General features: G+C 41.7%; 1 protein-coding gene across 1 annotated transcript in view; it reads right to left on the bottom strand.

The window, feature by feature from the left end:
• The window catches only part of LOC106811882 (cadherin-like and PC-esterase domain-containing protein 1), a 31,963-nt gene that overhangs the window by 15,946 nt on the left and 3,503 nt on the right, over positions 1-12,514 (bottom strand). Inside the window, exons 2-14 of the mRNA XM_014815600.1 lie at positions 11,510-11,655; positions 7,985-8,069; positions 7,462-7,642; positions 6,541-6,712; positions 6,096-6,335; positions 5,196-5,369; positions 4,800-4,904; positions 4,036-4,172; positions 3,467-3,545; positions 2,925-3,023; positions 2,170-2,274; positions 1,613-1,717; positions 334-476 (exon numbers count right to left, since the gene is read on the bottom strand). Of these exons, the coding sequence (XP_014671086.1) occupies positions 334-476; positions 1,613-1,717; positions 2,170-2,274; positions 2,925-3,023; positions 3,467-3,545; positions 4,036-4,172; positions 4,800-4,904; positions 5,196-5,369; positions 6,096-6,335; positions 6,541-6,712; positions 7,462-7,642; positions 7,985-8,069; positions 11,510-11,655 (1,771 nt within the window). The remainder of the gene's footprint in view (positions 1-333; positions 477-1,612; positions 1,718-2,169; positions 2,275-2,924; positions 3,024-3,466; positions 3,546-4,035; positions 4,173-4,799; positions 4,905-5,195; positions 5,370-6,095; positions 6,336-6,540; positions 6,713-7,461; positions 7,643-7,984; positions 8,070-11,509; positions 11,656-12,514) is intronic.

Here is a 12,514-nt window from a genome sequence, read left to right as displayed (position 1 = left end):
TTTTGCTACATAGCCTAGTATGAGCATTGATGTTTCTATCTTTTTTTCGGAACGTTTGTTCAAATAAACTTATGATCCATTACTCATTCTTATTTAAGTTAGTCATTGTCTTTATACTTGTCCGAGTCATACATAATTTTTCCATTATATCACAATATATACATCTAATGATGTATTCAATAAATTCTGAATTTTAACAACCGCTCGAGGGGAGCAGACTGCAATCTCAGGCAATCGATAAATCGAACGCCTATGGTAAGATACGCGAGCGTGAGGATGCACAGCAAACTCCACGACAGATGGCGCTCTCGCTCATGGGCTCAATCTACGTACCTGACGGCCGTACGTACCGTACGGCTGCAATCTTCGTATCCTGAGTGTACGAAGGTGCACTGCATGCAGTTTAGATGCACAGATGGACTCCGCATGCGAGCGATTAGGCGCAGGGAGCGACGCTCGCGCGAGTATCGCCAGCACTGTCGCGTAGGCAAAGTATTACTTAATGTACTTCTGAAGGTCGTTGGTTCGAATCCAATCTGTTTTTGTTTTTTTTCTTTTTTTCTATCTTTATCCATTTAACAATTTTTTCCCCAATTAACGCAAATATTTACATGATTTATTTACAATTTTTTATTACATTTTTTTTTTAATTAAATTAAATTTATTAGTGTTAATTAAATTTAATTAGGGTTAGGGTTAGGGTTAGGGAGTAGGGCGTAGCACGCAACCACCAGCACCATCAGCAGGGTGTATGCATTCAGCCGAGTTCGTGCGTGACGTCAGTGTACGTCACGACCATACTTTGCAACATGGAAACATGTGCCGACCGGTTTCTAACTGCGTAGAAGGGCGTGGCCCAATGACCAGCCAGTTCGCAGGACACGTGACCCGGACCTGTTCCCCATAGCAACAACACTACCGTTACTATACGTACGCGCGATGGATATAAGACCCAGCGCGCGCCCCGACACAGGGAGTTATCCGTAGTAGAGTATGCAGAACAGTTAGGAGAGTGAGTCCGCGCACGACGCGCGCGGGCGCGGGTTGACACCGCGAGTAACAAACAAGACGTGTTATCTTTACTGTGATCTTCATCGTCACTCGTCCTTACGTCGCACGAGAGACAGAGAGAAGCTGACATTCCTTCAAGCGGAAACGCAAACACGAAACGGAACAACGGGTTAAGAACAATTAATAACACAACGCAAGGTTTAGAACATTGTTATTATCTATACGATCACATCAACCAAGTTTCAATTGTACGTGTGTGTGTGGGGGGGGGGCTAGGGTAATTGTCCTGGTGGGTAATTGTCCGGTGGGTAATTGTCCTGGTGGGTAATTGTCCTCTACTACTACTGCTGCTGCTGCTGCTGCTGTTGCTGCTGCTGCTGCTGCTGCGGCTGCTGCTGCTGCGGCTGCTTCTACTGCTGCTGCTGCGGCTGCTGCTGCTGCTGCGGCTGCTTCTACTGCTGCTGCTACGACTACTGCTATTACTCCTGCTGCTGCTGCTGTTGTTGTTGTTGTTGCTGCTACTGCTGCTGCTGCTGTTGCTGCTGCTGATGATGGTGATGATGATGATGATGACGATGATGATTATGATGATGATACTCACATAGAGACGGGAGTACTCGTATCCGTCGGGATTGTGCTGGGGTAGAATGTACCAGATGACGTTCGCTCGCATGTTCTTCGTTATTTCGTCGGTTCCCGTCAGCAGCTGAAAGACGTACGTACACCACGACTACTTAGTCGATACTCGTTTCTTACTAACACTGAGCACGCAGCACAGTCGCTGTTAGTTATCCAACGAGAACGAATGACGAATATACCGCGATATTATATAGGGTTTATTATTAGATTAGCTTATTATAGATAATTATTTATATTGACGAAAGTGGGGTGGAGGTTGTGCAGTGGGTGGTCGTCATTGTTTTAGCGGGTGGCAAACGGGTTGTTGGTGGGATTGCAGTTAGTAGTTAGTTTGTAGTTAGGATGCAGGGTAGCGGCTTAGCTAGGATTCTCTAGGCTAGCTGGTAGACTAGTAGTTAGTGGCGGAATTGTAGTTAGTAGTTATAGTTTGTAGTTAGGGTAGAGGCTTAGCTTGGATGCTCTAGGCTAGCTGGTAGACTAGTAGTTAGGATGCGGGCGTCAGGTACATGCTGCACGTACCCTATGAGTCATCTGCAGAACTGTTGCCATGGAGATCCACTCGCGGGCGTGTATTCCGCCGTCGATCCAGATCGCTTTCTTGCCAGCGTCGCTTCCCTCTGAAACCTGTCGCAAGCTTCACATATTACCCATCATATATCGCCCTACCTTCATATTTACCCTTCATATATCGTCCTACCTTCATATTTACCCTTCATATATCGTCCTACCTTCATATTTACCCTTCATTATCGTCCTACCTTCATATTTACCCTTCATTATCGTCCTACTTTCATCTTACCCTTCATTATTGTCCTACCTTCCTATTACCCTTCACATATCGCCCTACCTTCATATTACCCTTCGTATATCGCCTTATACCTTCATGTTACCCTTCACACATCGCCCTACTTTCATATTACTCTTCATATATTGCCCTACATTCATATTATATTACCCTTCACATATCGACACAATCGTGGGATGAATTCCCCGATAGCTATTACAGTGGACACCGCTTTATCGGGCCTCGGATAAACGGGTGCATCGCTTTCTACCTCGCTAATTACCCTCGCTTTTATATGTTCACCGCTTAATCAGGATCACCGCTTAATTGGGACGTTTCGGCCTTTCCAATTAAAGCAGGGATCACTGTAATATCATGAATATATATATATATATTTATATTCGGGGACAGCGAGGTGTGAGACCAACGCGAAAGAGATCATTCCTATGACGTCACAAGACGGTCGCTGACGTCATTGAAGCCAGCGTACCTTCAGCATGGTCATGGGTCGGCCCTCGGTCGAGTCACCGAGGTTCGTGAGAGAGACGGAGCTGTACTGCTTTTCCCATTGCACCAGCTGATCTTGGACCTGTGAGGGGCAAAAAAAATCAAAAAAATCGTGGTTACACGGTGGATATCTAAGTGGGCGACGAAACGTTCGGTGCACGAAAATGATGTGCACGTCCGCGTTCGTTCTCCTGTAAATTCATATCTTGTTCCGTGTTAATTAAAAAAAACGATTTAAAGTGTTGTCAAAGATGCGTTGCTATGATTCTTTAAATGTAATAATATAATAATGACAAATTGCCATTATTCACCCCTGATAATATGTTTCTAAATAAACGCTTGAAACGTTAAAAACGCTAAAAAACGCTTTATATAAAGCGCTTAGCGACACTAAAAACCTTTAACGACACTAAAGAATCATAGCAACGCATCTTTGACAACACTAAAATTGTATTTTTTTAAATAAAAACGGAAGAAGATAATTATTTACATAAAAACGTGTGACAAATATAAGCGGTAACCTACGTCAGCGAAGCTATTGTAGTGCGTCAGGCTGAATGTTCGAGACTGTCTGCTCATGGAGGCCCGCTCATTGCTAACCAACCTGTCATGAAGAAGCAAGAAGTTGTGTGAAGAACGAAAGAGTAGAGTTGAAGATGAGAGCAAAGTGAGAAGCAGGGAGTGGGAACGACGTGCGTGGTGTGCGTTAGGAGTAATGACAATTTACTACAGTTAATCTGAAGTAAGTCTTTTTCAAGCTAAATGCTACAGCCATGGACAGAAACGCCAACGGTGACCTGTATAAACAGGTAGCCGCTCTACAGAGGTGATTTCCCCACGTTGAACGTCCTCTTAGAGACCAAAGTAACATATGTGAACAAGTGACTCTTCTATAGAGGTAGTTTCAGCGTATATGACCGCGTCCCAATGTGACCTTCTGAGAGGTCGTCTTCGCCGGGAGAGGTGGTGACCGCTCTATAGAGATGGTTTCAGCGTATATGACGGCGTCGCAAGGTGACCTTCTAAAAAGTGGTCTTCGTGGAGAAGCGGTATACACTACATGCGGATGGTGACCGTTCTGTGGAGGTACTTACTGGCCGACGTCTCTGACGTGGATGCTGTAGTCGAGCCTGTTATGGATAAGGTAACCCTTGAAGTCGCTGCCTTGCTTCGGACTCACCATCATGTCTACGGGCTCCTCCAGGCGAGTCGGCTCCTTCCAGAAGTCCAGCTACGCATGTACAGCAAGCATCAACATCACCGTAACTACACCGCAGAGACGTTAGAAGGAAGCGTAGGAAGGAAGCTCTTACATAAATACTTAGTTTTAGTGAGCATTTTTTAGTTATTCGTTCGGATATATAAATATATACATACATACATATAAATAAATAAAAGAATAAATAAATAAATAAATATATACATAAATACACACACACACACATATATATATATATATATATATAGCGGCTGTCGAATATAGCGTATAGGGTATGACTCGATGAATGTCTGAGGCATACGGTGGTTATATAGGTGTGATGCTCGCACCTCGTACGCGTTTGTTGCTTGCAGGTTATGCAGAAGCTGGAGCTGAGCCTCGTTGTGGGGCACCACTCGGAATACGACGTACCTGTGAGCGTGTGAGAGAGGCAATTACATATTGTACACGACATGACTCTCTCTCTCTCTCTCTCTCTCTCTCTCTCTCTCTCTCTTCATTAATTAAGGGCCTGTAAGGGAATCTAGAGAACAAATATACGCAGGGAGAACAGGAAATGATAGGTGATGCTATGGAGTGTCATAACAGACTGTGTATCTGTGTATAATATATACATGTGTCTATATTATGACACTCTACCTGGCTGAAGCCACCAGCATTAGCAGCCTGCTTGCGAGTTGTGATGAGGTAAGTAAGATCAGAATCCGTTAGACATGCTTCATGGTGGTCCGTGCACCTCACACCCTGCAGAAATAACAACAGTAACTATATATTATAACATATATCTTGTTAGCTAAGCCTGGATATCTTATTATGGCCTTATATGAGCCATATGTTATTACCTTGTCAGTTAAGTCTGCATATCTGGACATCTGATATTCATTGTATTAACACTCCATTATGTAATCTTTAAAATAAGTGATAGTGAAGTGAGGCTCACTAATTAGGCACTGTAACACGGATTTTCTTGAACGATTTTAAATTCAACTAACTAAAGATTTACGAATGAAGTTAACAGCTTCCACGTACGCTCACCGTCACTCCGATAGTTGCACTCGCCTTCTCAAGCAAGTTCACTGTTTCATTAGCGACCGCAACGTCACTGAAAATCAATGACACGATATCTTCTGATAGAGACTTCTCTCTAGCACCACCTTCACCCACGAATCGTGGATGCGGGGCAATTTCTAAGGATGGCTGTCCATCCACCTGGAACAGTACAAATAATTTTTAACGATGAAGATATAACTCGAGTTTAACATAGATAACTCACACCCATGTGAACTGTAGACTGGAGATTATAGAGTATGATCGCTGAAACACTCAAGATCAAAGAAGTGCGTGCAAGATGAAAGAGACTGAACTACAAGCCTACTAGTTTTCAATCTGCAACCCGCTCTCCTGCATTATGCAATAAAGATGCAACAACACTGCAATGAATAATGAACAGGAACCGAGTAATTTATAAATAATGAAAAATAAGCACCGCGAAACGATAATGATTCTTAACGGCTTACGTAAATCATTGACTGGCACATATGCCAGTGAGTAGATCGTTTCGCCACAACTCATAGGTGTGTTTAGTGAGGTTAGGCGAGAGCACAGGATAAAAACTACAGCCTACAGCCTACAGCCTACGGGTGTTGCTATCCCCCGGGCGTAGAGGGACAGTCACGTGATACTGTTGACGTATACTTCAAAGTCCAAATCTTCCACAGAAAGATTCCACAGTCATACTTTCGTACTAGACATGGCCTTATATCCCTAACCCTAACCCTAACCCTGATCCTAACCCTAATCCTAACACTAGTGCAGCAGTGCTGCCACATTGCGGTACTGTCCCTCCACGCCCGGGGGATAGCATTTCCCACAGCCTACAGGGTGAGCAGTGGTACACACAGGATAGCGGACAAGTCTGTGCATAGACTCACTAACCGCGAGCACAATAGGATGAAGTGTCGTGTTGAAGATGACATCAAAGCTGAGCAGCTGATAGAAATTGTCACTGCTTCTGCTGCTGCTGCTGATTTTGGAAACCAGGCTCCGTTCCGCAACGAAAAGCGTCTGCACTATCACAGACTCCAGATTGCTGAAGAACACTGTCGCCACCTTGTGGCCGAAGTTGTGGGCGAGATACTGACGCAGCTGAGCAAAGTTCCAGACCCGGTTGGGAATCTATAGAGAAATTTGACAATATATTAATCTTTTATATATAATAACTCCCTTCCTGCCAATTTCCTATGCTGAATGGTGTATTATACCATGGTATGGCTACAGCCTACATAATAGCTTCATGCACGACACTCCCGTCACTGTGCATTCAATGCACTTAGTTTACACGCGCTTAAACACGCGTTCACGTGAGAGAGCTGCATTATACCTTATGGAAGGACTTTGTGTAGTCATATCTGAAGAAGGCGAGGCCACCTGAATGCAGGAAGACCCTGAGTGGCTGAAGCCCCGTCACCAGCGCGTAGGCGCGCACGCTCACTGGTTTCCCAAACACGAGCAGAGGTTTGCTGAAGTACTGCTCCAACACCACCTTCCTGTCGCTGTAAGGAAAATCCACGAGAAGATAAATATTCGCTTTTGTTTTAACTGTAAGAAATATATACGGATACATACCCAAAGTACACTGATCTCTATGTACTTACTATGCATACTTCAGTGTCAAATTCTATACATGAGATCAGTGCCAAAGCACCGTATGTATACGGTCTTTGCTCTTGCCGTCAGGTGCTGACACCTCTCGGCAGGATTTCATGCAGCGCGCTAGTTTTACCCGTAACCAAAAAAACGCGTTTAATAAATTGGCGCACCTCTTCTGCTGCGTTATCTGATGAAGTGAAAGTTCATAGACATAACATCGATGAATGAGTGGTACATGCTCTGTAAACTACCCGCCCCTAAAAGCTTCATGGTCATGACATAATATGGGGGACCCCCTGTAACTTGGGGGACCCCCTGTAATTTGTCAGAGCAAAAAACTGCAAACAGTCAAGACAAGTGTTCAGCAACAATTGATAGCAGACCATACTAGTGCTCGTAGGGTCTATGTCCCCCTGACCTCTGTTTGACCTGGCTCGTTTAGCTATTTCTGACTACCCTAACCCTAACCCTAACCCTAACCCTATATATATTATATATTATATATATTAGTCAGAAATAGCTAAACGAGCCAGGTCAAACAGAGGTCAGGGGGACATAGACTTTATCTGCCATATTAGTATCTCGATAAAATATGCGACCGCAAATTGCGCTATAACAGCTAGGAAAGTAAGAAACGATGATAAGTAGGTACCCGACTATTTGATCGAGTACGAGTTCCTCTATGTCTTGAAGAATCTCCACCCGACCAGGGGGCGACACAGGCTTCACAAGCCATCGAACGTCCGTGCCCGCGTTGCTTGTGAATTGTAGAAATTTCTGCCGTTCTCTCGGCAGAACGAAGCACGTTGAAGATATAGGCGATCTCGCTAACGCTACAACATGAGTACATATATATATATATATATATATACATAGTGTGTAAGCACAGCCACATATAGTGTGTAAACGAATCAATCGCGTCAGTAAAGTATAACCATTCCGTGATTGATCGTTAGCGCGCGGAAGTCAGCTATCCGCGTGTTTCTATATATATCTATGGTTTCCTCTGTGAAATATCTACATCTCACTCTTAATATTATGCAGCCAATGCTTCCACTATAACTTTATAAATTGATGCAGTCCGATTCCTATGAGAAATTAATGGCCACGTCGACGATGTAGGTAGATTTGGTGTGGGTTTGATCGTACATGTGTAAGATCGCTCGTCAACTTACCAGGTAGATTCCTGAGCGATCGCATCGTTCTGCAGAATCCCGCCTTATCGACTAGTTTCTCCTGGATACCAGGGATCTTGTTAACCTATCAGAATGTAGAACGTAATTATAACTGCAACATTATCATCAAATTGCGCCAACATAGCCATTGGCGTAATTTAGATAAGGCGGAATGATATGCTACAAAATTTTACAAAAATAATTATTGCCCCCTGCCACTGCTTGATTGCGGATAATATAGTTTTACAGCATACTTTCCGTATTATATATAAACTTATTCAATGACCGCTACTCTCCAACACACAGTAACCTTTAGCGGCTAATATAACCAATTTGGGCAACTTTGTGCATAATAACTTGTCATTCTTTATATAAGTTAATTCCTTTTTATTGCTGAGCAGAAATTGTTTACAGACCGTATTTACTGGCAGGCTTAATGGTTTTATTTCTAGCATATAATACGACGACCCGCTGTGTAATGACTGGTGTACATTGTGTGAACTCTAACAGATTTGAAAAAGAAAAAAGAAATTGAATTGAATAACAGATGGTAAGAATTCCAGGCATCCTTGTGCATGTCCATTAATCTTGCAATTGATTAACATCGTTAACACAGATGGGTATTTTTAATGATCTATTGGAACTGTCTAAATAATTCCAAACTGAATGTATACATAACAGTTTTTTCGTGCAAAGTGAGCCCAAGTGAAAATGCTTTAATTTCATTCTATGGCACTCTACGAGATATAACATGCCACATACCTGTAGACTATAATGTAATTAACAGGCCGTGTTTTCGGTCATTTTTTACGTATTCATCCAAGTTTGTTTGTCAGCCGCATTCAAAAGCGGTTATTAATTAAATAACCGCAATTTCCTCGCAACATTTTCCAGCAACGTAAACATTAATAAATCATAGTATATGCAATTATATAAGAGGTATATACTTTCGTAGCTCGTGTATTATAGCTTCGTAGCTCCAGATGATGTGTGTGTGTAATTATAGAACGCATACAGCAGATCAAAATCGAAACTAGACAGCTAATACCACCACAAGACCATTTCTTTAGCGACTTACGTGAGTAGCTAAACCCAAATTTAAAAAGTGTCGTTTCTCTAATGCATATTTGCCTAAAATATCAAAACAGAGCGAAGAGCAATCTCGCTTAGAACCTTATTAGGATCAATGGTGGCATTAAAATGCAAGAAGACATTCTATGCAGATGTTGATAAACATCTCCACTAATGGCCTATGCCAATATCCCCTCTAATTAAACAAAACTCGATTTTTACAAACACACACCACATGCAGCTTTAGAAGGATTTCAAGCGCGTTTCTCACAGCTGGCATGCAGATTCCACAATTAAACCCAGAGAGAACGATACTCTATCCAGTTTTATTGATCTCAGCAACAGCGGGAGCGCACGGAGTCACAGGAAACATTAATGCAATTAAAGAGGGAACATTTTTTGGCGAGAATTAACATCCCTCCTACGATGCTATATTATTGTCTATTTATTTATTTACTTGTTTATTTGTTTAGGTGTTTATTTATTTACTTGTTTATTTATTTAGATATTTATTTATTTACTTGCTTATTTATTTAGGTGTTTATTTATTTATCTATTAATTTGTTTATTTATTAATTTATATTTTTATTTAAACATTCGACATCACTTGACACTTTCCAATTCGGCATAATTGCTTAAAAGCAGCAGTTATACAGAACTCAAACCACAGAGCCTCGTGCTTGCATGCTCAACCATTTGCGATGTGTGGGGGTGCCGGCAAATATTTTATTCGCTTCTATCACCGATATTTCACTTGACATCTGTCACGCACATCTTTGCAGCAATCTGATATAGAGTAAAGTGTTTGCGTGGATAGAGCGCAGCGTGGAGCCACACAGAGAGGAAGCGACGCTGCATTTAGATTATCTTGCAGTCGTATCGTAACGCCTATAAACAACCACTCATATCTAACGGCCCGGATCAAGGGCCGGGAGTCAAGTGTTCATGTTGTGTACACATAATATCAGGAGTAAGATAATATAGAATATAGAATAAGAATAGAGTAGAATAATATAGAATAGAATAGAATATAGAATATAGAATATATTTATAGAATAGAATAGAATAATATAGAATATAGAATATAGATTCTATCAAGAGTAGATAATAACACATGTGTTATTATCTACTCTTGATTCTATATTATCTTACTCCTGATAATATCAGGGGTGACATAATATACATGATTATATATTATTATATTATAATATTTATATTATTATATTATATATTACGTTACCCGCCCATTTACCCTTTCGTCCTAAATTTCTACTATGTATTATTTTACATTATTTATTATATTATTTACATTATTTATATTATCTTATTTATATTATTTATGTCTATATTATGACACTCCTGCTGATAATATCAGGACTGAATAATGACAATAAATACATCTGTTATTATTCACCCGCTGATAACATCTAGAGACCGTGTAGGGTGGCTGAAACAGCGAGGTGATCTTTGAATCCCCTACATGCAAATAGAAGGGGAAGCAAATACACCCACCCGTACGTTATAATTATGTTTTTTATGATAAACACTGACGGAAAAAAAAACATTGTATTCCGTCCGGTACATGCGCCACGCCTACGGGATGAGAGATCGCCCCGCTACCCCCCCCCACCCCGCCCCTCAGTCGTGAAACACAGCTATTAATTTACTACTACCTATTTTCTGATATTATAATTATCGGCCTTCTCCGCCCCTCCCACCCCGCCCACCCCGCCCCTCAGTCGTGAAATCCCGTTATTGTTATTAGTAGTGCATATATTTTCTGTTATATAATATCCAGAGTGCATAATAGATCTATTATGCACTCTTGATAATATCCAGACAGTAAGCACTGTTTAGACGGCATTTGCGCGATGTCGACTGGTTTGGGAAGCAGAATGTAATCGGGTGGGGTGGGGTGCACGGGGAATTAATGTGTACGCTATATTTAGCTCGTATCAATATTTGTGTATGCATACACTAAAGTAATTTCCATCCAAACACAGGTATCGCAGAATCACAAGTACTCTAGCTTTACGAGTACTATACCATTCCTCCAACCACGGCATAAATTCCACGTGCACGCGCTTCACAGTAGTAGGTATACCATTCTTCTAGCTACGGCATTAAGTCCACGTACACGCGCTTTTCTAATGGTATACCTATACAGTTAATTCAATCACTGAATTAATTCTACATACTCGCGCTTTACTGGCGTGCATCACCACAAACTAGCACGCTCGAAAATTACACGCGGCACGACAACAAATGTTTGCCTGTATTGCACACGGCTGTATTGCACAAAAATTGCACACGGCTCTCGATATTCATCAGGGATTAATAATGACAAAAATAATAACAAATAATGACAAAATAATGACCAATCTGTCATTATCAACCCCTGATATTCATAGATGACAGAAGCGGGGCAGCCCGACCTTCTGCTACTCCCCTCACCTTACGTCCCGTAGCTAGCTGCTGCCGACTCTCCCACGACTTCAGGCACAGCTCCCCCTTAGAACTGTTGCTCAGGCACATCAAGAGACGCCACGTCTTTCCTCTACCCGTCGCCTTCTTCGCGGCGGCTTTTGTCGTTACGGCTCCTGCAACGAGTTAGTCGGCGGCCCACTGTCACGATGACGGAACTTTACGTGGGAAGTGATGATATTCAGATATTGGGATCGAGTGATGATAACGTCAGATATGAACAACGCAAAAAATACACGAAAAATAACGTTTACAAATGCTCATTGTGCTTGTTATTAAAACCCACTGGAACAAGAAATTATGTTAATTAAAAATTACAATTATATTGTCGTATCTCTCTTTGAAAGCATACTACATACTATATACTATAGACTATAGACTATAGACTATAGACTATATATTATAAACCACATACCATATACTATATACCATATGCCATGTACTTTATTCTATATACTATATAGGCCTGCTATACATTATACACTGTGTATTACATACTACATACTACATACTACATACTACATACTACATACTACATACTACATACTACATACTACATACTACATACTACATACTACATACTACACATAGGGAGCGAGAGAGACGCAGAGAGACAGAGAGCGTCTGAAGAGATAGAGAGAGACGGAGAGAAAGAGACAGACAGAGTGAGAGAGAGAGAGAGAGAGAGAGAGAGAGAGAGAAGAGAGAGAGAGAAGAGAGAGAGAGAGAGAGAGACAGAGAAACAGACAGACACAGAATAAGAGAGAAAGAGATAAAGAGAGAAAGAGAGAAACAGACAGACAGAGTGAGAAAGAGAGAGAGAGAGAGAGAGAGAGAGAGACGACAGACTCGTAGATACTCGTAAAGTGTACATTCAAAGTATGGAATTGAGCAAACACTTGATGCTATCTCTTTCTCTCTTCTCTCTCTCTCTCTCTCGTCTGCTCTCTCTGCTCTCTCTCCATCTCACTTTTG

The sequence above is a fragment of the Priapulus caudatus genome, unplaced genomic scaffold (assembly GCF_000485595.1).
Source record: "Priapulus caudatus unplaced genomic scaffold, Priapulus_caudatus-5.0.1 Scaffold586, whole genome shotgun sequence".
NCBI lineage: Eukaryota > Metazoa > Priapulida > Priapulimorpha > Priapulimorphida > Priapulidae > Priapulus > Priapulus caudatus.
Note: the sequence above shows the minus strand (reverse complement) of the source record. Positions and strands in the feature narration are given on the sequence as shown.